We start from the raw sequence: 27,470 nt of genomic DNA on the forward strand, positions 1-27,470 counted from the left end.
CTGTCTTCCTCTCCCTTCACCATACTTACACACTCCATCACAACCGTACATATTTTTCCTTCCTTTCATTTCAACAGGGTCGTATTTGTTTTAATTCTATACCTTCTTGTAGGAGGTCAGACTCACTAACAGGTACCTAAAAGTTTATGGCTGCCGAGATGAGTGATTAGGTTAAGACAACAGCATGTTAGCTTCTTCACTACCCCTAAATCCATTCACCCTTTCCCCTCTCACTTTTCTTCAGATATTTTCCTCTCACTTCCCCTCTTAATCCTTCCCCACGTCCCGACTCCCCCCCTCTCTCTCTCTCTCTCTCTCTCCACTGACATTAACATTCATTTTCTTCTCCTTCTCCACTTACCTTCGCCCTCCTTTACTTTCCGTTCCTTTTCCTTTTATTCTCACCGCTTTCCTTCACTTATTCAGCCTTACCCAATCCTCTTCTTTTTGTTCCCCCTTCACTTCTTTCTATCTCTAAAATAATTTTCTCTCTTTACATTCCCCTTCCATTCTTCCCTCGAAAACTTCCTGCTATTCTCTTCACCATCTCTTCCAATCCGCCTTCCTTCTCCTATCCTTTTCTTTACCCGCCCCCTAACACTCTCCCTCTCCTCTTTTACCCGTTCTCCACCCCCCCTCCCCCACACACACACCACAGGACTCTGCCACCAGTAAAGTACGGGGCAGTGTTTTCCCAGCAAAAATACTCCCCAGTGTTTTAAAGGCATTTCACACTATACACACCAGATGAGCAATTTATCAGGCTTATATTTCAGAACGTGTATAAGCTAGAATATAGAGTGTAGGGTAGAGGTTTGGGGAATAGCAAGAAATAGCATGGAGAGTAAGTGTAGTTCATCATTATAGCTACTGTATATCTACAATAAATTCAACTTCATCAAGTTATTTTGAGTATGATGGAAGTGATATACTAACATCACTACTGCCTTGCATAAATATTTAATTAAACCTAACTTACGGAAGCCTAATCTTAACATAGCCCGATTCTTTATTTAACCTCACCTTGCCTATTCTAACCAGTAGGGCAAAGTTTAATTCTACTGATAAAATAAAGATGGACAACGAAATCGTATGAGGTAGCAGTGGTAAGAGGCAACACAAATGCCAGGATGGTAGGTGAAGCCATGAAGCCAGGGGCGTCCCACTGTTAAGGCTTCATCGACGGATCTATAACACTTCCTCTCTTGCCGTTGAACAACCATGGACACACAATAAACGATTTTCGGATATTGTTGGATCATTGTCACCTAAAGGTCCAAGCGCATTGCCCCCCATACTTGAGGACAGTGTGTCACCGAGAGCTAGCAAGTACTGTCCGAGCAAAACAAAGCCTTCGACATTAAATACAACTGTGGAAAGTTTAAGAATAAACAAGCACAAAATCAAAATAGGAACATGGAATGTGAGGATATTACAGTATATGAGGATAAGAAGTTTACAATTTTTATAGGGACATGACAAGATTGCAGTGGGACATTATAAGATTAAGTGAAGTAAGAAAGACAGGTTCAAATAGCATTATGTTGATTTTTACTTCGTATATTCAGGTGAGAGGTGTTGGTATTCTTGTAAACCAGAAGTTGAGTAGTAGTGTAAAGGGATATTAGACAGTACCAGATAGAAGGGCTCTAGAGGTCCAAAGATTGAATATCGGCTTTGTTGATTTTGAAAAAGGTTCTGACAAAGTAAAATACAATAAGCTTATTGCTGTCTTGAAATAAAAATAGCCAATATCGAAGGATATAGTGCAAATCTAAAAAAATCTCTTCTGGCATCTAGATGGAATAATTAACTTAATAATTTGTTCAAAGTTAGACAGGCAGTAAGACAAAGCTGTGTTCTATTTCGAATATTCTATAATATATAATATATAAAATTAAACGTTATGCAAATGATACTAAAGTAATGGTTGATTTTAAAATATAAATAAATCCCCCAAAGTTATGGTAGACAATAGGGAAATAAGAACGTGAGATTTTTTTTTATGTATTTGGGAAGTAACTTTAGGTGTGATGATAGTCGAATACGTCAAGCAAAAACAACATTTAATAAAAATCTGAAAGACCGAATTAAAAGGACATTAATTTGAAGAAAAACTGCCAAAAGGCAAGAACTGTTGTATGAGTCAAAAGCGGGGACACTTTCTGCAAAAAAAACAGAAAGAGGTTGAAACCTTTAAAATGAGGTGTTATTAGTGAATTAAAGTAAAAACTTGGTCCCCAGAGAGATGTAAATTCTTGGAGTATTGCTAAAAACAACCTGAGAACGTTTAGAGTGGAGGGCTGTGACCGCCAACACTCAGATATGAAGATGATGCTTTGATCTATTGACGATAAATTATTGTTATTGCGGTATCTAGTTTCAGGTCTACTATAAGTAATAACACAATCACTGACTAAGTGATGAGAAGAAGCGATACTTTTCTGTTGAGTTAACGTGGCTCCATCACCTAATTGTTATTCTTTTATGCTTCATATCAACATGACGCTCCTTTTTCCATCTATATGCTTCTTGGTGTATCAAAAGGCGTCTTATATGCTTGATCTTGAGAGTTTAATTATGCTTTACACAGGAATCATTTCAGTGGTCTTCTGAAAAGAATCCAAGTGGATGACAGTAAAATCTCTTCAGTCCTCGCCAGAGGCTGTTAGCTGAGGCAGTATTATAACCCCTATGAATCTACTTCAGTTACACTTAATTAATTTAACAGAAAAACACAGAGTAAATGATGCATGTGTAGTGTATAGTAAGGAGGAGCAGTAGACGGTGGTGAGAGTGAGGAGGAGCAGTAGACGGTGGTGAGAGTGAGGAGGAGCAGTAGACGGTGGTGAGAGTGAGGAGGAGCAGTAGACGGTGGTGAGAGTGAGGAGGAGCAGTAGATTGTGGGTGAGAGGAGGAGGAGCAGTAGATTGCAGAGGAGGACAGCAGATTTTGGTGGTGAGAGGAGACAGACGGTGTAGAGGGAGGGAGCAGAGAGAGAAGAGGAGGAGCAGTAGATTTGGTGGGTGGAGAGGAGGGAGGGCAAGAAGTTGGTGGTGAGAGTGAGGGAGGTGCAAATAGGGGGGTGTGAGAGTGGAGGAGGTGCAACAGTTGGTGGTGAGAGGAGGGAGGTGCAACAGGTGGGAGAGGAGGGAGGCAACAGTTGGTGGTGAGAGTGAGGAGCAAACAGGTAGGTGGTGAGAGGAGGGAGGTAAATAGGTATGAGAGTGAGAGAGGAAACAAAAGTGGGAAGCAGGAGGCAACAGGTGGCAAAGTGGAGAGGCAACAGGTGGTGGTGAGTGAGGAGGCAACAGGTGGTAGGTGAGAGCGAGGCACAGGTGTGTGAGTGAGGAAAATAGGTGTGTTGAGAGTGGAAGAAAGAAACAGTAGTGAAAGTGAGGAAAATATAGTGTGAAAGTGGGGAGGGAGGTGCAAATAGGTGGTGAGAGTGAGGAGAAATAGGTGGTGGTGAGAGGAAGGAGGTAACAGGTGGTGGTAGAGGGAGAGGTGCAGCAGGTGGGGGAGATGGAGGGAGGAAATGGTGGTGGTGGAGAGGAGAGAGGCGCAGCAGGTGGTGGGTGAGAGCAGGGAGGTTGTGGGAGAGAGGAGAGGTAACAGGTGGTGGGTGGGAGAGTGGAGGTGGGGGAGCTGCAAAGAGGTGGTGGTGAGAGGAGGGAGGTGCAACAGGTAGGTGAGAGTGAGGGAGGTGCAACAGGTGGAGGTGAGAGCAGGGAGGTGCAGGGTAAGAGGATAGAGGGAGGTGGGGCAGGTGAGGTGGAGATGAGGAGGTGGAGGTGGAGGTGGAGGAGGGGAGGTGTAACAGGTGGTGGTGAGAGTGAGGGAGGTGCAACAGGTGGTGGTGAGTGTGAGGGAGTTGCAACAGGTGGTGGTGAGAGCGAGGGAGGTGCAACAGGTGGTGGTGAGAGGTGCATCACAGCACATGTATCAACACCTCCCACAACACCTACTACAATATCTACGACAACAGCTACCACAAAACATACTTCATCATCTATTACAACACCTTTAACAATACGTATGGTAAGACCTATCACAACACCACTGCGGCACCAATTACAACACACACCCACAGCACCTACCATGTTGTGGTCCAGTAAACTCATTAAAAAGCTCCGTCAACACCAGTACATACTTGAATAGAGTATTAGGGGGAGGGAGGGGAGTAGATTCTACTGACGTTGCTAATTCCCTTCCCCTATCCCCTCCCTCTATATATATATATATATATATCGTCTTTCTGTCTATTTCTTTCTCTACTTTCCTTCCTCCTATAACCTCCAGGGTCCCATCTTTTTCTCTCCATCTCCCTCTCCCCCTTTCATCCCCCAACCCCCCGGGCCAGGGTTACCTAAATGCCCCAGCCATAATAAGAAAAGGCCCAGGTCCTACTCTTAATAGCTCCTGGTCATTTTTATTTCTGTTTCTGGTCTTTATTAAAAATGTTTTTTGGGTCATCCTGTTGTCCTGTTCCATTTTTTTTATATAAACAGCCTTTTTGTCTTTGTGTGTGATTATAGATGGATGGTTAGTAGTGTTTTGTTTTGTGCGTGTGTTTATACATGCTTAATATTATTAACTGTGTTCATTTTTTATCTGTGTTTGTGTTTATTTTAGATGTTTGAATGCCTTTGTTTTACTTGTGTGTGTAGATGTTTATGAGTGTACTGTATATGTACCTAGTTTTGTGTGGGCGGTATTATGTGTACAGTATGTATGAGTAAGTGTATATACGAATATATTCGAATATAAAGTAATGGGATTCAGGAGGTATGATACAGGAAGTAAGAAAGGGGCGAGTGAAGGTAAGAAGCAGAAAAAAGATAAGGAGGGAAGAAGTATGTGAGATAGTTTTGTTGGGGAGTAGTGTTGAAGAAGGAGATGTGGTGGAGAGGATGTTCTGAGAATGGAAAATATATGAGACACTGGGAAAGGGAGAGGGTGATGGTGTATGATGGTAATGGGTGAAAAAATCTGTCAGGGGTAGAGCTATTGAGACATAGGTGTGATGGGTAATGGGTGAGGAGAGGAGTAGTCAGGATAGTAAGTACAGCTGGGGAGAGGAGTTGGCTGCAGGACACAACCCGCAGTGCAACGAGTCTCCTGACTTAGTATGAGAGACAAAGGAATTCTGGCAATACTTTATACACCCCAAAGATGGTAACACTATGTTAATGCGTTTGCCAACAAGTTAAGAAATATTTCAGTAGAGACCAAATCAACCCAGAAGAAAATATCCATGATATATCGTCATGCCACAACATCTAACAGAATCGCGAAAAAAAAATCAACATAGAATTGAATCGAATCGAATTGCATTGAACCAGTTTATTTAACCAGAAACACACAGATACAAAGTGGATAATAATAACAATATTAACATGGCTGAGCCAGTTGAGAACCTGAGCTCTCTTTTAGGCGCCTGATATATACTATACATTTATCTCAAGGAAGTATTATGTAACATTTAGTAACATCTGGAACAGTACAATAGCATGGTGGTAATAAGAACATCTCATAATGTTACCCCGGTTATCACTTCAATATTTATTAATTTTATTTATTTATTTTTTTAGTTTATTATTTATTTATATATACAGTACATAAATTACAGTGGAATTGAAAAAAAAACCATAAGTATAATGGGGGAGCAGTACAACATAGGTTGTGCAGTAATAAGGTTGAACAAGAGGACAGAGCTCTCAGGATTATGTCTAGTTGGCAATTATGTTTATTGCAATAGTAATTACTTATCTATCTACATGATAATTTCCGATAAAACGGTTTTGATGGTACAATAAAAGCAGGTACTATAAATATAGTAGGTGTTACAAGAAATATTAATACTTAGACAAAAGATATTTTTTAAGAGATGATTTAAAGGAAGGGAGCGTAGTCTTTGCTCGGATGGGTGGGGGTAAGTTGTTCCACACCTTCACGCGGGGTGGGGGGGGGGTCTTAGTAGCACAATAAAACAGCTGAACTACCGAGCTTGAATCAAAAGCTCAGTCCATTATGAAAGGAAACATCAACAACAGAGGAGGAGTCCGTTGTGTCACAAACTAACAGACCAAATCCATTTTCACCCCTCTTGCCCGTAGCGTCCGAAAGTCTGGATGGTGGCACCAAAAAATTATATGTGAGAGGGGAGAATTGGGAGGCCGGGACCGTAGTCAGCCAAGAGGGTCCGAGTATACGGATGATGATGTAGAGGTTAACCTTAATAATTCTCTTGCGTTTATTTATTATTTTTTTATGCAAGAGTTGAGAGAGGATGGTAGGGCGAGAAATAATCCAAAAGAGGCTGTGGTCAATAACGTGGAGAGGCAAGAGTGCTCTCTATGGTCCTATGATAATTAAACGACCCGTAATAATTTAATATTTTTCCTTGAAGTAAACAAGACGTTTCACAGAAGTCAAATAACCCTGTCAGAGATACAGTCGTTTATCCCCATTAAATCACACTTTTCAGACCTTTAATCGTCCCGGTAATTATAGAATATTAATATATGAGATTATAATTGGCATTAATTAAGAACAGCAGATTTTAGTTTAGTCTGGTGGATATAATATAGGCGGATACTGGCTGTTGACTCCTGAGCTGGTGGAGGGGAGACTCGACCTACTAGGACCCGATCTCCTGCTGTTGTTGCTCACCCTGCCTAACTCTAGGCCACTACCTGCACTCACCCTACCTCACTCTAGACCACCACCTTCACTCACCCTACCTCACTCTAGGCCACCACCTTCCCTCACCCTGCCTAACTCTAGGCCACCACCTTCACTCACCCTGCCTAACTCTAGGCCACCACCTTCACTCATCCTACCTCACTCTAGACCACCACCTTCACTCACCCTACCTCACTCTAGGCCACCACCTTCACTCACCCTACCTCACTCTCCTCACAGGCCACACTCTTCACTCTAGGCCACCACCTTACCCCTCCTCCCTTCACCCTACCTCACCTCCTCTGGGCCAACTTCACTCACCCTACCTCCCCTCACCTACCACCTTCACTCTCACTCTGTAGGCCACCACCTTCACTCACCCTGCCTCACCTAGGCCACCACCTTCACTCACCCTACCTCACTCTAGGCCACCACCTGCCTCCCCTGCCTCACTCTAGGCCACCACCTTCACCCTACCTCACTTAGGCCACCACCTTCATCCTACTCCTCACTCTAGGCCACCACCCCTACCCACCTCACTCTAGCCACCACCCACTCACTCCTGCCTCCTCCTAGGCCACCTTCACCCCTACCTCACCCCTAGGCCACCACCTTCACACACACACACACACACAACCACACACACACACACACACACACACACACACACACACACACACACAACCACACACACCAGTACCTACACACACACACACACACACACACACCAGTGCACAAAGCACTTCTCACCTTCGCCAATACAATGCAGGTAAGCCACATGTGTTAGAGGGGAGGAGAAGGCCCGTGCAGGAGTCAATATGGTCCAGACGCCCACACAACATCTCCGATAACATCTGGGTTAAAGAAGACCTCTCGACTCTACTGAATTTGAGGCAGCTGGTCATTATGCTGTACTCATCGCCATACATTCACTTATACTCTCACTGAGTATCTCTTAAAGTCACATTCTTTCACTCCCACTTAATGTACTTACACTCAATATGTCTCACATTCATTTTATCTACTCTAAGAACATAGGAATGGAGGAAACTGCAGCGGGCCTATTGATCCATACAAGGCAGCCCGTTTACACCCAACCCATATCGTTCATAAATCTGTGCAACCTATATTTGAAGCTACCTAGCGTGTTCGAGTTAATGGTTGTGTTCGGTAACTTTTTTCCACTCATCCACTACTATATTTCGAAACCAGTGTTTGCCTATCTCACGCCTTAATCTTAATTTACCCCATTTAAAACCATTGTTACGTATTTGATCCGGATTAGATAGTTTAAGTACCTTTGTTATATCACATTTGTTTAACCCTCACTTCCAATTATACACAACGATCATATCGCCCCTCGCTCTACGTCTCTTGAGAGCGTGCAAATTCAGGTTCCTATTTCCCTGGATTAGCTTTGTCATCCTCCTCTGAATTATATCAAGGGAATATATACCTATTCTGTAGTATGGTGACCAAAACTGAACGGAAAAAACCAAGTGAGGTTTCACATATGCGAGATATAGTTTCAGGATAATCTCGCTTGTCTTAAAACTAACACTCCTTTGTACAGTATGAGCCCAAGTACAGTACCTTGTTAGCCTTGTTTCGAGCAAACGCATTTCTGTCTTAGTTTAAGGTTCCTACATATCACACATACGCCTTAGTACCAAATAGTGTCAGCATATAACTTTAAGAATTCCTGAAAACTTGAGTAAATTGAAAAAAAAAATCATATTAATAAATATTGAACAACTTTATGTGTAATATGACGGTTATAGTGTTAGCCTGAAGACACCTATCTAGTCTTAAACACTGACCAACATTTTTCCTTATTTTTCCTTATTTTCCTAATGGCCACTCATTAGAGGTGACCATGCTTAGGGAAGGAAACTAGTGGCCCGTGTAGAATCCTTACATTGTTCTTGATAAAATTTTTCATGGGCTATTTTGAAGCCCGGCACTCTTCTTGATTCCCTAGCTTAGGATGCTTGACCGTTCCATAGGTCTACCACCCTCTGTGTGAAAAAGGATTTCCTTGTATTCGTTCTGCCTGATAACTTGGTGAGCTTGTAGTTATGTCCTCTCGTGTTGGTAGCGCGTGACATCACGAAGAAATGTCCCGGGTTCACGTTTTCCATCCCTTTCAGGATTTTGAATGTTTGAATGAGATCTATCCTCTCGTGCTTTGTCTGAAGGGTTGTAAGTCTTAAGGCCACCAGTCTACTTGGATAATCGAGATGACATCGTTCCGGAATCACCTTAGTCGCTCTGTGTTGCACCTTTTCTAGGGATGTTAGATCTTTCTGGAGAGATTTATACCGTTGAAGGAACATTTTCATAAATTTGTATCCAAAGGTACGCTTTATAATTCCCAAATCTCGATTTACTTTCCTTACGGCTGCCCCCCTCTTGTTGCGCCGCCTTCAGTTAATGATTTATCATAACGCCAATTTTTTTTCCATCGACAGTATACAAGAAAGTGTTATTAACAGAATAGTTGTACTTAGGGTTATTGTATCCTACAGATAGGGTCTTGCATTTCGTAATTTTAAAGAGCATTTGCCAATCTCGAGACCATTTGAACAGCTCATTCAGGTCTGTCTGCATTGTTGCGACATCGTCTTGACTCGATACCTTCCCAAATATCTTCATGTCGTCCGCAACCTTGACAATGTGGTTCAATATATTTTCATTTTTGTCGGTACTCCACTGAGAACTTCTTTCCATTCAGAATGTACTAAAATATTATCACTCTTTGTTGCCTGTCTTTGAGCCAGTTGTTAATCTACGTCAAAATCTTGCCTGTGATGCCATGTGCCTGGATATTAGAGGCTAGTCGTGTATGTGAGACTTTGTTAAACACTGGAGAAATCCATGTACAGTACAAATTGGTGAGCCCTGGTCCACATATTCTGTTACCATTTCAAGGAACGTGAGTAAGTTTGTCAAACATGATTTTCTTTCTATGAAACCATGTTGTGAAGTGCTGATAAGACTGTTTTTGGTCAGGTGTAGGATGATGGCGTCCCTCAGAATTTTCTCAAAGAGCTTACATGTATTTTATGTTAGGCTGATCGGCCTTTAGTTTTATGCTGCACTTTTCCTACCCTTCTTGTATACTGGATGGTTAATTTCCAGTCCCTAGGCGCTTTACCTTCATCCAAGAATTTTTCGAATAAGAGTCTTAGTGGAGTGCAAATCTACTTTGCCACCCCCTTTATCACTTTGGTCTGTACTCCGTCCACTCCAGGGGCTTTTAATTCTTCCCGGCTGGCTACATTTTATTTGGATATCGCCTATAATTGCTTTCTCTCTTAGTGCACTTTCCACATCCGAGGTTTACATTACCTTTGGTACTGGCATGTTATCCATAGTCTCTTGTGTGAATACTAATGCAGAATATTTATTTAAGGTATCAGCTGTTTGTCTGTCATCCTCCAGGGCCACGTTGTTTTCATCCTTTAGAGGGCCGACAGGACTTGGATCTTTCTTAATATTTTGGGTCAATTTCATCTCGAAATACCATTTGGCTGAACTAATTTCCTGACTGACCACATTCAGGGCTCTTATGTATACTACATAATCTGCATGATGCCATGGGCTCTGGTATTTCTTCCATATCTGATATTTTTTCTTCCAGGCTTCCCTAGATCTGTGATACATCCACCTGATCTTACTCCCGCTTCTTTTTGTTTTCCGGGGTATACATTCCTCTACCAAGGGCTTCCATGAATATTTACATTGATTCGTCTCTGTCTGACTCCTCTCTAAAGATTCCCTCCCAGTTAATTCTCTGTAGTTTTTCTCTCATGAGCCGATAATCTTCATGGATGAAGACATACTCGTATTTCTTGAGGACGCAGGTGACAAATGCCTTCAAGACGTGTCAGTTTCTAACATCAGTCAGAATATGTTATCATTATAAAGGCATCTGATATATCAAACGCTGATTTTTATACGAGAATTGGTTCAGGATATTACAGAAGGATGAAAATCTTCTCACAAATAATGCAGATGACCCGGGTTGTTTCATCCACAACAGTTGTGACCTTCTGTCGAAACGTAATTTTACAGGTTGTCCTCCGACATACAGCATCCCACACAAATCTGTGACCTATCCAACTGCGAAATTATTAGAAGCAGACGGCTCAGTTTCTTATATATCCTCAACTTCCCCCGCCTTCGTATATTATAAGCTATTTGTGTTAGCTCTTTAGTTGTTCCTGAAACACGTTTCACTGCAGTTCAAAAGTTAAACGCCACAATAACACAATATTTAGCCAGTACCACCCATATCTTGTCAGAGTAGCTTATAAAATAACAGGGTCTTAGACAGGGATTTTTTTTATTCCTTTAACTAATATAATAATAATTTGCATAAAGGTATCTAAGCCACCCTTTTATACCAACAAAACCATAACGTACAACTTCTATGGATTCTGGAATGTTTCTTATTCCTCAACAGTGTTTTTCAGTTCATTCAACTCTGGTATTAAATTAAATCCTTTCTCTACATATTCGTCCTATCTTATTCTAGTTTATCTGTATTTCACAACCCAAATTCCACTTCAGTGATACAACATTTTAGAATTTATATTGTGTGCAGTGGTTCTGGTTCTCTCACCAGTACCCGAAATTCCTGTACCAACCCTCACGTCAAATCGTATCATAGCCTCACAACACAATCCCCAACTTCCATTCCTCTCGCCTCACGCCAGTTTGGTTCTTCCTCCGACAATTTGCAGAGTGTAATACTGTCTCACCTCTGTTCAGTGTCCTCCATAAATTTTTATTCCCTAACAGGATTTAATATGCAGTCTTCGAGCTGGTGAAATAATACATCCCACCGAGGTAAACAAATTAAATCACAAATTTTTTTCATTTAGCAATATCCTCTCATTTGTGTCACTTCCATACAAGTACAGCCATTAGCATTGGCGCTCGGTAAACCAGTCAGGGTATGTCGGCGACGTCCTCATTAAGTAAAAAGGGAATTATACGCTTAAATCATAACACAGTATTAGGGACCATAAAACAGCTTTGGGTCTATAATACAATATTAGGTACCAAAACATAGTATTAGGGACCAAAACACAGTATTAGGGACCATATTACAGTATTAGGGACCAAAACACAGTATTTTGGACTATGATACTGTATTAGGAACCAAAGCACATTATTAGGGACCATATTACACTATTAGGGACAAAAACACAGAATTAGGGATCATAAAAAAGTATTAGGGATCATAACAAAGTATTAGGGACAATAACACAGTATTAGGGACCATAACACAGTATTAGGAACCAAAACACATTATTAGGGACCATATTACAATATTAGGGACAAAAACACAGTATTAGGGATCATAACACAGTATTAGGGATCATAACACAGTATTAGGGACCATAACACACTATTGGGGATCATAACAGAGTATTAGGAACCATAACTCAGTATTAGGGATCATAACACTGTATTAGGGATCATAATACAGTATTGGGAACTAGAGATAGTGTAAGGATGCAGTGTGAGAAGCCGGAAACAGTGAGGGACCAGAGGACAGTGCGAAGGGTCAGAAGACAGTATGAGGGACCAGGAGACAGTGTGAGGGACCAGGAGACAGTGTGAGGGACCAGGAGACAGTGTGAGGGACCAGGAGACAGTGTGAGGGACCAGGAGACAGTGTGAAGGACCAAGAAACGGCGTGAAGGACCATGCGACAGATTGATGGACCAGGAGACAGTGTGAGAGACCAGGAGACAGTGTGAGGAAGAGGAGACAGTGTGAAGGACCAGGGGACAGTATGTGGGAACAGGGGACAGTATGTGGGAACAGGGGACAGTATGTGGGAACAGGGGACAGTATGTGGGAACAGGGGACAGTATGTGGGAACAGGGGACAGAATGAGAGGCTAGAGACAGTGTAGGAAACCGAAGATAGTGTGAGAGACCGGAGACAGTGTCAGTGGGGGAGATAGAAAAGTCAACTTTTCTACCACAACATCACCAGACAATAAGGAGATGGGTAGCCACCGTTGTGTGGCCACCAGGGGGGCCTTAGGCGGATGTGTAGGATGGGAGTGATGAGAGTTGGGAGAAGGGAGGAAGGTGGAGGGGATTGGTGTAGGGTGCTTGTGCTAGTGGTGGGTAGGATGGATGTAGGGTGCCTGTGATAGTAGTGGGGAAGGATTGGTGTAACGTCCCAAGTAATAGTGGTGGGGGAGTGGTATCGGGTGTGTCATATTTAGAGTTGCAGGAGTGCACTGTATCTTCAGTGGTAGTTCCACAGGACACTTGTGCAGCATGGACAGTAGCCTCGTGACATTTCTCCAATGGGTTCAGCATATCATTATCTTTCATTTCCAGCAAACCCATGAACACACGTGTCTTGTAGCCTAAAGTCGACTGATACTGTTTACCCCAGAGGACTTTACAATCGATGCAGCATGAGCTCTCCCCCCGTGTCATCCTTAATTCTTACACGTCCCATTGAATGTGTGCCTTTCTGTCTTTTTATATAAAGACCGTGTCAGAATGACGAAGCTTCTTCAACTAGTGGTCGCTTGTAATTTCATTAAACACATGAACGGGTATTTCATTGCAATTTGCGCTACAATAAATCCAGAATCTAATGTAACTCTTTGGTCCAGTTTTCAAGCAAACGGTTTGCTCAACTATAAGTTGAACATTTGACACAGTCATTACAGTGTATACTTCTGATTTAGAAGTGATTTTCGTGCTCTCCACCACTGGTGGTGGTGGAGAGGATGAGGGGATGACTGATGGTGGTAGGGAAGGGAAAGGCGGTGACTGGTGGTGGTGGGAGGATGAGGAGGTGATTGGTGGTTATGGGAGAGGGAAAGGTGGCTGAAATGGCAGGTGGAAAATGGTTGCGAGAGAGTCAATATTGGCAGCCCACCATCCATACACGCTCTCTTGTTGCACGATGTTGATAATGCAACCTTCTTCCCCTCCTCCTCCCCCTCTTCTCTTCTTCTCCTCTTACCTCTGGGCCACTCATTTACATCTTTCTCCGAGAGAAAGTTACCTTCGCTTTTACCAGAGTTATCTCGCTTTATTCAACAAATAAGCCAGACAGGAATTTTATTTCATTTTTCTTCCTATCATCATGTGATTTAGTTTACTTGTACTTTACACGAGATCAAAAAAGTATCTGTGAACATTTCGAGTGAAACAATCTGACAACACCGACGATGGATATTGCAAATTGCTATATATAGCTTGCTAGCGAAATTTTCTGTTTTATCTATAATAAGTTTTGTTATTATACGCACATTCAGAGTAAATTAGATCAATCTTGTGAGCAATGTGTAGCGTTGTTCATGTTAGCGGTTATGTTGTGGCAAAGGTGTACTGATCACTTATGAAACCATAAAAACCCAATGTGCGGTACTTCTTTATTTGTTTTCATGTCAGTGTAGCTCTTTCTTAACATTCGCCTATAAGCACCACATTTCAAAGGCCTCCAATTGCTTTCTGGTTTCTGCGAAATTGTTCACGCTTCTGACCCATACATCAGTCCTTGCCATATAAAGACTTTCAGCAGCCCTTTACTCAAATAAAAAGCCTAAAATATAATGAATTAACGCGAGTGAAAGGAAGTTGTCACTCTTCAAGTATCACTTTCTGCCAAAATCTTCTATTGAGTCGTCCCTCCCTCAAGTGGTGGAATCTGTGTTTTACCTTCTCAATATGTAAACTCTTTGAATTTCGCCAAATCCTGACTAAGACATTAATGACTTCTAACCTGCTTTACCAAAAACTGTAACTAAACTCAAGGGTACTGCGGTGGTCCTTTCCAGTTTTCCTTGCGACGTAAGAAACAAGTTGGCTGAACTGTCGTAGGGACATGCCACGTATGCAGCCTACTCAGTGATTTTACTATTCCTTCCATGACTAAGCACGTTCCTAACATGTGTCCCACTATTTTGCTCTTCAAAACAAGACACATATTAATAAAACAAAAATATAAGATGAAAAATAGAACAGAACCTTTCCTTATCATCTACGATTCTGTGAAATTTTTAGGTTGGAACGATAGTCTCGGGGTCGAACCCAAGGCCATGGTCATTCTAGTGAGTCACTTTGTGCTAGGAGAGCAGCTACTGGCAGAGACAAATGTCGAGATATAACTGCTAAGACCCTCAATAAGAAATGACACGTCGAAAAACAAGACATGCTTTTCCTTCTTTTATAGACCCTCCCATCTATTCTTCTCAACCCGATAACGAGTAATAAGAGAAGAATCAGCTGCTGCCACAGTTATTGGTCTAACCGAACCCATCTGTCGGAAACCGAGAGTATGGGGTCCACTCCCTAAGATTTTACAACGGATTCCATCACTAGAGCACCCACCCTTCGGAGGGAGAAAGTTGGGCACCAGGTGTTTTATTTAAGTTCTTTTATAAACCGAAGTTTCAGAATCAATTTCAACTAAAAGAAGGGAGAAAGAGGGGTTCATTGCTTCAAGTACTAAGCAACTATATAAGTTCTAGGGAGAACACAACTCTCCTGCATACATTGAGGAGACGGCATCGAACAGACAATATAAAAAAATCCATATCTGATAGTTTCGCAGAGACATAATCAAAGTGAACGAGTAACTCTTCAATGTTTATTCAGCGTTTACCCTAACATTACTGTTAAGTGTTCATGAAAACTGTTTAGCCAAAACATAACAGGAAAATTTCATCACAAGCAGAATCACTTCTCTCAAGTTAAAGCTTACTATGATAAATTTTGCTTCTTGATACCAGTCGCGACGGAAACGTTAGGCGTCAGAAGCAATACTCTATAGTATGCGAATACTCTTCAGAGACGAAGTCCAGTCTCTACTTTCTCACACTTATCTTGTCCCATCCCTGACTGACAGCTGCCTTCTAAACCAACATACCAGCGAGTGGAAGAGTACAAGAGAAAGCCACAGACATTCAACACTTGTTTAAACACCGGAGGATTGCTCACTGAAGCCTTCGAGGGGCGCACGCTTCAGAGAGGTTCTCTAAATCGATTCCTGGAAAATTGAGTCATCCACTTTACACGACAGAGAGATGAATGGATTATCCAAAACATAATATCCCACGATACACCATACGGGTGAATCACCTTTAAGTATGATGTATCACCTTTAATACTGTAAGTGTGGTGTATCACCTTGAGGAAGTGTTGTTTATCACCTTGAGGAAGTGTTGTTTATCACCTTGAGAAGGTGTGGTTTATCACCTTGAGGAAGTGTGATGTTTCACACTTTCATAAATTAATACACCATACTTCAAGGTGATATATCACCTTGAAGAAGTGTATAAATGATCTGTCAACAACGAGCAGTAGCCTGCACTTATACCTGGTACAGTCGCTGATGCATTTTGGGAGATGTGGCAACTCTGTGGAATGGTTATCTAGCTTATCCTTAGACTGGTTACTATTGTTATGTTCCTTAGGGCCATTCTGGGAGTTTTAATACGATGTAAACAAGCACAGAGTTGTACCAAGTATGATTGTAGGCAACTATACATAAACGATAGATTATTGTATTTTCTGATAAACACAAAAAGAGATAATATTACGAAGGTAACTGATATGCACGTTAAAAGTACATTATAATAAATGTACCCTTATATACAAGAATAGACTTACTTAAAGTACCAGGAACATCCTGAAACACACACAAGTATACTCACCTGTCGTCCTTGCGTGTGGCTGTAGAGTGTATGGCGGAGAGCTCGTCACTACAGCGGGCTCGCGGCATGATGCTTATGCTTGTGTACCTTCTTCTCTTGGTCTTGCTCTTACTTCACGCTACCACTGTTCCTTAATCTATGCTTTTCCTGCTTTTACTTTACTGTTTCTGTCCTCTGTTTTGTGGTTTGGGGTTCTATGTTTCTGTTTCTACACTTTTTGCTCTCCCTACTCCTATGATATGCCTCTTCCTCCTCCTTTTCTCCTTTTCCTGCTCCTTTATCACTATTACCGTGCCTTTGTTATATTATTTTCGCCTCTGTTAGTATTTGCTTTCCTGTTACTGTTCCTCTTTTCTCTGCCGTTGTTGTTCTTGTTCAGGAACGTTGGAGACACGATCAGTCGTGCTGTGAAAAAAGTAAATAGAACGGGAATCAAATTCAACGTAAGTGTAGTGGTTGTAATTATAATGTTATTACTGCGCTTCAACAACGAAGGTCTTTAAACGCGTAGCAAGGTTAGTAATACACTAGTTCAACAACAATAAAAAATATGAAAGATAGAACATAAGACTCAGATTATTTTCCAGCCTGCTCCTGGTTCAGCCACACCTCCACCATCCATTCAAGTTAACGGTATTACCCGCTCTAATGTTACCCACTTTCAGTATCTTAGCTCTCACCTGTCTACCACCGCGGACATCGATGAAGAGATTCAGTATCGGATCAGATATGCATCTCAAGCCTTTGGCAGCCTCCGTACCAGTGTTTTCAGTTCTAGGGAACTGAAATTATTTACAAAGCTACACGAATATCGAGCAGTAGCCCTCCCCACCCTGCTGTATGGCAGTAAGAAATGTATCACTTGCAGGAGGCACCTCAATGCACCTGAAAACTTTCACCAACGGAATATGCGTTCCGTTCTCCGAGTTCGCAGGGAAGACAAGAGAACAAATACCAGTATTTTCGCTGACACCAACTGTAGGAGCATCGAGGCTACCATTATCCATGAACAACTACGTTGGACTGGCCATGTTACCCAGATTGGACGACAGTAGACTACCTGACTAATGGCAAACTTAACGGTGGCGGGCAATGAAAAAGGTATAAGGATAGTTTCCAGAAAACCTGAAAATGTGTCAAATTGACCCCCTCACTTGGGAGACAAGCACTCCACACCGTAATGCATGGAAAAGCACCACACGAGAGGGTGTCAGTACTTTCGATTTAGCCCGACTGCATACCGAGGCGGACAAGCGCCAGCGCCGGAAAGACGCTGCCGCAGCCCCTCACGCACTAGATATAGGCCTGCACACGTGCAACATCTGTGGACAGCCCTGCCAATCCCGTACCGGCCTCTCGAATCACCTCAAAGATGACCAACGAAGGTGAAATTTTTATTGACTCCTCATTATATCATAGCTGGATAATCGTCATACTCGATTTCGAGTGACAACAAAATAGTACTAGGAGTAGTAGTATTAGTGTGTGTGCGCGTGTGTGATTTAGTATTTTTTTTTTACTTCCATTGCCACTGTCAAAACGTTTCACATATCCAACAATACCATAGTGTATATATATTTTGTTTGCTCCTGGAGTATTGGAATACGTCTATTATAATTTTATGTATCTACACTTGATTTACTTTCATGTGGCACCATACCAAACGCGGTTGAGTTTTTTCTATTACTTTTTCTTGATCTGAAGTTATTTTGACACTAGTATGTTTGCTGGGCGCCAGCGAAATGAAAAATAGTAGATTCGGCTTACAGCAACACCCTAAAGTTTATCCCAGGGAAAGCCTGTTGGTATATACTTGTTTACAATATTATATTCACATAATTAACGCGAAAGCTATATAACAGTGAACACATATCTATATAACCTCAGGTGTTACACATAACACATTCCCAGTAGAAAAAATCTGGCGAAAGTTTAGCAACATTCCATATCTTCCTCCCTTCCACCTCCACACCTCTCACTCGACAATTTCCTTTCCCTTCCTTATCCTGTCCCCTCTAACTCAAAGTGTCTGGAACGACATGTAAGTAATAACAACACTGGCAATGTCTGTCATTGCGCAAGTCGATACCACTTCAAAGGTCTCTTGTCCTGGTCTGGGAAGCACCACAAGGAACAGGTGTGACGTTTATCGATCTCAAGTGACGGCACCATTGCGAAGCTCGCCGCCTGGTATTGTATTGTAAGTAGTATTGATTATAACAGAAATACAACCCATCTCTTTCTTACCGGGAAACTGTCAGATCGTGTGAGCGGTAACTCTATTTATGAAACTGAAACTATTAGGGCAGTGGCTCAGCTGACATCACGAGTCAATTCCTCTTATTCTTAGTTTCAATTATTTTAACGTGCATTTGAATTATCTAATTTGTTTCATAACTACAAATATTCCTGACTGTGCATACTAATTCCAGGTGAACGAAGGTCACATCATCCTCTGTATGCTAATAAGATATACCAAAGACACTTAAAAAGCGAAGTTAAGTTAAACGTTCTTTATATTATTTATACAGATGAAACTGATTATAATTAATGTGGAAATCAAATTTGATCTAAGGCGCTCGGCATATAAATATGTATAAGTAAGGAACTATAGTGAGAAATAAACCACCATTATGAGTCAAGCCAAACAGCCTTGAGGGAGATAATAATACGTTTCGTTTATCTTAGATTAGATAGGAATCAACGAGTGACCCCTGATGATGCAACACTTAACAATAAGATCATAAGACTATAATTCACCTAACCTCACTGTGTCGCGGCGCCAGGCGATGAAGGGAGGTGGTTGAGATAAAGGATTGACACGATGAAGACTGACCAGTGCTAATGTGCGGACAATGAAGGCCACGTGCACCTCACACCCACCTGACCACACTTACATATGGCCTCTCTAGTTATTGTACATCTCTTACACATTACTCCCACTCACAGCTGCTCCGGGTATTGTATCCGTGCAGTTAATTACAGCTAAGACCAAGACATATAGCAAGACAGATCAATAACTCCACATCTACACTAACCGTGCATGTAAGTTGGTAATGTTTAGTGCGAGGGAAGTAATTACTGATAATTGTAAGATATATGCATCGCTAATTAAAAGAGCAAAAGAGCCACCCATTAGAAGGACTGTGGCGTTTTGAGAGATGATAAAAGAGGAAAGATATTAAATGGCCAGCTTCAGAGAGTTACCATTACTAAATATTTATAGAATAAGAAAACATTATAATCTCGCTGATAATTTGTTGATATACTTTATAAATATCATTCGTTTACAGCTGCAAAACTCCCTTAGGTTGGTAACACCGTGCAACTCGGAAGCAAATAATATACTGTAATTAAGTGAGTCCACGACAAGGATTGAATGTCAAGTGGCAGGCCGACAAGTACCTGTCCCTGATACATCACGCTCTTGCTGTACATTATATATATATATATATATATATATATATATATATATATATATATATATATATATATATATATATATATATATATATATATATATATATATATATATATACCAAGCTGGATTCGGTAAGATGCTACTCCGACCACGTAAGTGGCACGGGTAATCCCCAATTGGAGGTTCACAGCGCCATCAGCTTGATGAACAGCCTTTGTTTGAAGTATAACAAAGTCTAGGATTGCTTTTAGTGTCCTTGTGGTAAGGTGGTAGCAATCCCTGGTCACACTGAGCATGTCGTCTGTACATGATCCATCGGTGGTATGTCCACTTTGGTTGAAAATGAGAGAGAAGCAAAATTCTATTTAAGATCCAAACTCAGAAAGGTAACAAGAACAAGTAAACCAAGTGAGCGAAGGGAAAAACGAAATGAGAAAATTACCTCGAAGAAAAGTTAATCAAACAACCACAGTCCCTCCATGTTGAACCAACATAAATAACTACAGGATCAGAAATTCAATCGAAACCCGAATTTAGGAAGATTTTTAGAAGCCTCTTAACGCCCAGGAGGAGCACTTCAATAACAACGTTCCAACAATGTCTCGCCTCGTAAGCTTGTTGAGAAGTGATAACGGACTAAGGCGATTACACTACGACCAGGGTTTACCTAAGTTATTTCATCCTCTCTCTTCTCCCCCCTCCCCACCAGCCACCCAATATCTTTCAATTCCCTCTACTTTATCCCTCCATTCCCTTCCTCCCCCTCCACCTTCCACCCCAAATCTTCCAATTCCTTATAAGTTATCCCTCTATTTCCCTCTTCCTGCTCTCCTTCCCACCTCCCACACCACCAACCGAACAGCCACCCATAGTCAGCAGAAGGGTAGGGTGGGAGAGAGGGGAAGGGGGAGATCTTATTTGGTAGAAGGAAGAGAAGAGAGAGGGTGGTAGAAGGAGGAGGAAGAAGAGAAGAAGAGAGAAGGTGATAGAAGCAGGAGGAGGAAGAGAAAAAGAGAGAGAGAGTGGTAGAAGGAGGAGGAAGAGAAGAAGAAAGAGGGTGGTAGAAGGAGGAGGAAAAGAAAAAGAAACGGTGGTAGAAGGAGAAGGGAGACAAGAAGAAAGAGGATGGTAGAAGGAGAGGAAGAAGAGAGAGAGAGGGGGGTAAACAGAAGAGGAAGAGAAGAAAAGAGAGGGTGGTAGAAGGAGGAGGAGGAGAGAAGAAGGGAGAGGGTGGTGGTGGTGGTGGTATGGGGTAGTGCTGTCCTTGGGTGTAATACTAGTATAGTGTTGACCCCGTGTGTGTTGACCCCATGGGTGTTGCTAGTGTAGTTTTGACCCTGGGTGTATTGCTAGTATAGTGTTGACCCTGGTGTGTGATATTAGTATAGTGTTGACCCTTGGTGGTGATACTAGTATAGAGTTGACTCTGGGTGTGATGCTAGCGTAGTATTTACCTTAGGGGCATTTATCCACCGTTAGATCATCTCAACAGTCGTTAAGGGACAGTAGTAGGTCGACAGTGCAATATACACCACCTCCCGAGTCTAATATCATCAGGACAGCCCACCTCGTTCCTCCCCTGCCACAGTTTACTTTCTCTGCCTATTGTTCACACTAGACATTTTTATGTGCCGAAATGAATTTTTTTTTTGTATTTATAATGTTTTGTGTATCCTATATGACCTTCCACTGTTTCATTTTTTTTATCTCGATACATTTTTCTTGTTAAAATCCTTCCAAGATCTATAATTAGTTAAATCTTGCAAATCCTAAAACATGGAATATCTAATAAGGAAGTTATACTGGAAGTGTTAAACGGGACGCAGATAGCTACATTTGGTATTTATCTTATGGTCTCCTCAATGATGGGATGACCACACTCTCGCCACTGTGACGTGTGTGTCGTCTGTATTGTTTACTTTTTTGTATATTTCTGATTGCGACAGTACAAAGTATAATGGTCTCACATGGGTGAACTCCCGTTGGCAGGGGTTGTCTGCAAAACGAATAAAACGCTCCACAGTAATTTAAAATTCCGTAGATCTCCGAAAGATTATAAGAGGTTAGTAGAAAACTAGTATCACTTTACATAATATATCTTCTGGTTTATACGGTTTTATGTTTCGTTGTCATGAAGAAACCAGAGATGACAGATTGGTCCTTGGATATATCATGAATTCAGGATTAGTTACATATGATTAGTTACATAGACCAATAATATCATACAGTACTAGGATTTCTGAATGTCATATACTTAAGTCAGCTTGAACATTTTTTTAATAGCTATAAGACCCTAAGTTCCCGTTCCAGCCGCAACTTAATATTATGGTTCCGGTGTATCCCATGTCATCACTGTGATTTAGTAACACCACCAAATTTAATATATACTTGGACTAGAACATCACTGTACGTCCTGGGGTGGTCACTGACTTCCACACAACTCTTATTACACAGTTACGTGGAGGAAACACTTTACCTACGTTTGACATTACTGGAGATAGTCTTTTCACCCCTTGTATACGGGTTTCCTCTGAGTTGAATAAAATCGTCTGGAAATAGCCTGGTAGTGAGGAGTGAGTGGAGATAGTCTACTAACACTCATCATGAACTAATGTTACTTCCTATTATCTTTAGCATGAATTTAATATAATCCAACTTTAGAAATCAGTTACTGTGAGAGAGGCTTTGGGCGCCTGCAGGGTGAGGGTTATGGCAATGAGGTAAGATTCGAAAAATTAAGTATAATATAGTAGATGTACTAATTTATGACAACACCTCCCTCCACCACAATACCTCTCTCTCTCTCCACCACAACACCTCTCTCCCTCCACCACAACACCTCTCTCCCTCCACCACAACACCTCTCTCCCTCCACCACAACACCTCTCTCCGTCCACCACAACACCTCTCTCCGTCCACCACAACACCTCTCTCCGTCCACCACAACACCTCTCTCCGTCCACCACAACACCTCTCTCCGTCCACCACAACACCTCTCTCTCTCCACTCCTACGCGTCTCTCAATGAAACACATCATATATTCAACTTTTATAAATAGTACAGTACATAGTGTTGAACATAATGATCCCTTAATATGTTGATGCAATAACAACTTGTCACTGAAAGGCTATGATGAACCATTGTATCGGGTATGGAAGTGTGGGGGAAAGATTGAAAGGTGTGGATGGCTTGAAAGGAGGTGTGGAAGAAAGGATTGAAAGGAAGAAAAGTTTGGCAGAGGAACAAGGTGTGAAAGAAGAAATAGAGTGACTATGATACTTAAGTTTTACTGAAGACTTGTGATGTGAGCTCCTACTGTAGACCTAACTGACAAGAGAGTAGTTAGACCTATACAGTTTAATGGTTAGAGTAATTTAGCGGAAAGGAAAGGGGAAGAGGAGGAGAAAAGTAAAAATGAATGATTGGAAGAAGGAGAAAGGAAATAGCGATAGTAGAGAGAGAAGGAAAATGAAGGAGAGAAAGTGTGTGAAGAAATATAATTTAAACGATTCATTTGTGTTCATATCAAAGCATCCAACACTACTGAACAAAAGTCTAGGGGTATCTAATATCTTCCACGTCTCAACTCCTTTTGTTCGGGTTTATTTATCGCCTTCCTTTATATCCTATTAGTGTTAAGTCCAGGTTCTACTTTACTGTAGCTTTTGTATGATTATATGCACGTTATTTATGTTTGCTGCTTTGCTTTATTGCATTTAAAAACAGAAGCTCATTAAAGGGAACTCCTAACAACAAGTCAGAACTACCAACTGTTATAATCACCCTCACAGTGTTTGGCAAAATGATTAAAGATTCTATTATACAGTAGCTGACTGTACAGTAAATCATTTTACATGTAAACAGCAAAACATGTTCATAAATACCTCTGCATGGCAGAGCACGTGTCTATGAAAATATAATGTGGAAAAATTAGTGTATGAGGAAAGGCATTCGCATCAAAACACCTGTGATACAGAGCCTTTATATGATAAAACTCTTGTGTAACAAACGGCAGTGTAAGAAAATTCTTATATGGCAAAACTCAGTCTAAATAAACCAAGTCTACCCACGCGCGTGAGCAGAGCTTATTATGTGTTGGCCAAGATGGATATTCTTGCCATATATTCTGATTTTCTCATCCCCTAGGACACCATCATTCAGTTAGCCACTTGTACTTCTCATGTAATCATTATTTTTATGATATTCTTATTATTAAAAATTATTATTATTATTATTATTATTAACAATCTTCTTCTCTATATTATTAGTTATACTCAAGATTTTGCTGCCAGTATTAGTGTAAAAGTAATTAAGTAATCAGAAGCATATGGGCTAGCTATTTACTGGGGGGGGAGCAGAAGAAATACAAGAATTAAATAAAATAGTTAAAGAAAATAATAAAATTTGTTAATGAGTATAATAACCATCATACTCTCTCCCCAAGTAGAGGTGTAGAGGTGTTCAATTTATCAATATGGCCACTAGACATATTACAAATGACAAGGCTTTTCTCTGTTTTTCATCCTTTGGAGATACAGAAAACCTCAAATTTTTATCATGTAGTCTGTAATTTGATATGCATCCCAATACAGAGCATTTATCAGGCACTGTCATAGAGCTTCGCACCACGACGGCCAACTGCTTACGTAACAGAACACTTGTGTAACACAATGTTCATGTGATAACACAATTTTGTAACACCATGATTATGTAACAAAACATAATTAAATATTAAATGGTAAAACATTTTGAGCAAAATGTTTTGAAAGTCAAAGCTCTATGTAGATACTGTGTAGAATAATTGTGAAAATGTAACTGTGTGTGTGTGTGTGTGTGTGTGTGTGTGTGTTCTCCAGGAGTGGGTATCAGCGGCATCACACATGACTGCCTCAGGCGCCTCATCACTACACCAGTGACCACACTCGTCTTACAACTTTCGTATTCTGCTTTACCAATTTATTAATATATTGTATATGTTAAAAAAAAGACGCAACTTACTGATTTTTTATATAAAGGAGATATTGACCATTGATTCTATAACATCAATATTTGTGTTATTAGCTAAAACTCTTAGACCACACTCAGTGCAGAGCAACCACTTAATAAATCACAACCAGAATTTTTTATTAAAAAAAAAAAAAAAACATAAACCAGAATAGATGTAAATATAGTAATGGATTAAAGAGAGATATATATATATATATATATATATATATATATATATATATATATATATATATATATATATATATATATATATATATATATATATATATATATATATATATATATATAGAGTAAGGTAGCTTATTAATATTCATGTGCAAAATGATTTTGATAGTTCCATTAAATGAATCAGAGGGTTGGTTCTATTAAGGTTTACCGATCACGCCAGTAACAGCCGTTTCCAATTAGAAACAAATCCTAAATTTGAAATTAAAGAAGGCCAGAGGGCGCTTAAAAAAAACAAACCAATTTCACACTTAGGACGTAATATTACTTTTACTTATGAACATTGAAATAAAAAAAAGGACAAGCAGTGGTACACTACGATCACTGTACACTATCCATTGATTCACGCGATGCCTGGAGACGGAATCAAAGAAAGGCCGTGTAAATATGGATTTAAGAAAATAAAAGGAAAATAGATAAACACATAGTAGATAAATAAATATTTAGGTGTTTAAGTTTGTGTGTTAAAGAAAGTTGTATGCTTACAAAAGTTGTATGTTCAAGAAGGTGGAAGAAGGCTGTATGCTCAAGAAGGTGGAAGAAGGCTGTATGTTCAAGAAGGTGGAAGAAGGCTGTATGTTCAAGAAGGTGGAAGAAGGCTGTATGTTCAAGAAGGTGGAAGAAGGCTGTATGTTCAAGAAGGTGGAAGAAGGCTGTATGTTCAAGAAGGTGGAAGAAGGCTGTATGTTCAAGAAGGTGGAAGAAGGCCGTATGTTCAAGAAGGTGGAAGAAGGCCGTATGTTCAAGAAGGTGGAAGAAGGCTGTATGTTCAAGAAGGTGGAAGAAGGCCGTATGTTCAAGAATGTGGAAGAAGGCTGTATGTTCAAGAAGGTGGAAGAAGGCCGTATGTTCAAGAAGGTGGAAGAAGGCCGTATGTTCAAGAAGGTGGAAGGAGTATGTACAGTTGTTCAAGAAGGTGGAAGGAGTATGTACAGTATGTTAAAACAGGTAGAAGAGGTTTGTGTAGTACAACTATATAAGAAACAACATAAAGAATAGATCATAACCAAGTGAGGAACCGAGATAACGAAAACAGAAGCAAATCGACAGACAGAATGCAAATAATATAGTGACGTAAAGGGAAGTAGACGAGAAGCACACGGAGACAATAATATAAAGGCGACAGAAGGATGATGGTCGATGAGGCAGGGGGTGAGGCGATAGGACACAGTGAAAAAAAATTCGAGTCAGATGAACTTAGAAAGAAAACGAAAGAAGATGTACAGTCATGGATACCATACAGTATATAGGGGAAGCAGATGAATGGAAGATAGAAAAGAAAGAATAATGGGTGAATCAAAGAGGGACAGAGGAAAATATAACTAACAGAGCAGTGAGACTTGAAAAGAGACAGAGAAAGTGACAAATAGAGGACGCAAGAAGGGGGCGGAGGAAGGACTCGCCTTACTCCACGTCTCCCCGATCAGGGTGTAGTAAGCCAACACGCCTCAGGCACCCTACTGGTCCACACAACTGACACTCTACACCGGAAACCGTTTTCTCACACCCACTAGCCTAGTGACTTTACCATACAGTACACATCCCCAAAACTCATGGCTGGCTTTTACCAGCCATATATAGGTTGTACTGAATACCTTATGTTTTATGTCAATGTGCCCTTGGAGAAACACCGAGGCATTTTATGAGAAACATAAACAACATAATCCAATGTTTCATAAGGTGTCTCCACCAGCACAAGTTGAGAGTCTATAGGCCACTTGGAATAGACTAGAGAGAACAAACACTAAGAATGACCAAATAGCATCTTCATAAAAGGTCGATGTCGAGGAGATAGAGCGAGACGGCAGAGGAAGTAACTAATGTATGTGCTCGTGGAGATCCTTTAGTGCCTTTTCCCCACCGCGCCAAGCTACACACAAATGTATTTTTCACATTATGCATCACGGATATTCAGCGTCGGGTGCCATAAGCTTAAAGACGTGTACCCAGCAGTAGAGGGGAGGCCTGCCATTGTTGGTGGGGAGGTCCTATACACTTACACACGCCTCCATCCCTCTCGTCTGAAGGGCAGACCTTGTGAGATCCCCCGAGGTCCCAATAGACCTTCTCACAGAGCTCCTGAGCCCTCCGTGGTCCCCTGTGAACTCCCCGAGTCTCTCGATGTCCTCACTGTGCTCCGAGGAGAATGTGTTGCAGGAGTATATCTGGGGTGAACGATGGTTTAGATACACAAGCGTTAATAAGCATACATATACAGACCATGCCTTTGCACCTCCTTCATGACCTTTAACCACCAATTGCTTCATGAGCTTTTTCTTTTACCTGTCTGGTTACTAATATGCCTGCTGGAATACTGTATTTGTGCACTATATATTCTGTATTGCAAAATTATATAAATTTAACGACTTGTATGACTCAGTTGACTGTCAAGAAATAATTCCAAGAAGACTGGACAGTTCGCCA

At 41.0% G+C, this 27,470-nt stretch overlaps 1 protein-coding gene across 1 annotated transcript in view; it reads right to left on the bottom strand.

The window, feature by feature from the left end:
• LOC121864112 (histidine decarboxylase-like) overlaps positions 1-27,470 on the bottom strand; it is a 185,393-nt gene that overhangs the window by 140,452 nt on the left and 17,471 nt on the right. Inside the window, exon 2 of the mRNA XM_042363026.1 lies at positions 16,394-16,798. Coding sequence (XP_042218960.1) covers positions 16,394-16,461 — 68 coding nt within the window. The 5' untranslated portion in view covers positions 16,462-16,798. The remainder of the gene's footprint in view (positions 1-16,393; positions 16,799-27,470) is intronic.

This window comes from Homarus americanus, unplaced genomic scaffold, assembly GCF_018991925.1.
Source record: "Homarus americanus isolate GMGI-L3 unplaced genomic scaffold, GMGI_Hamer_2.0 scaffold26351, whole genome shotgun sequence".
In the NCBI taxonomy this organism is placed as follows: Eukaryota; Metazoa; Arthropoda; class Malacostraca; order Decapoda; family Nephropidae; genus Homarus; species Homarus americanus.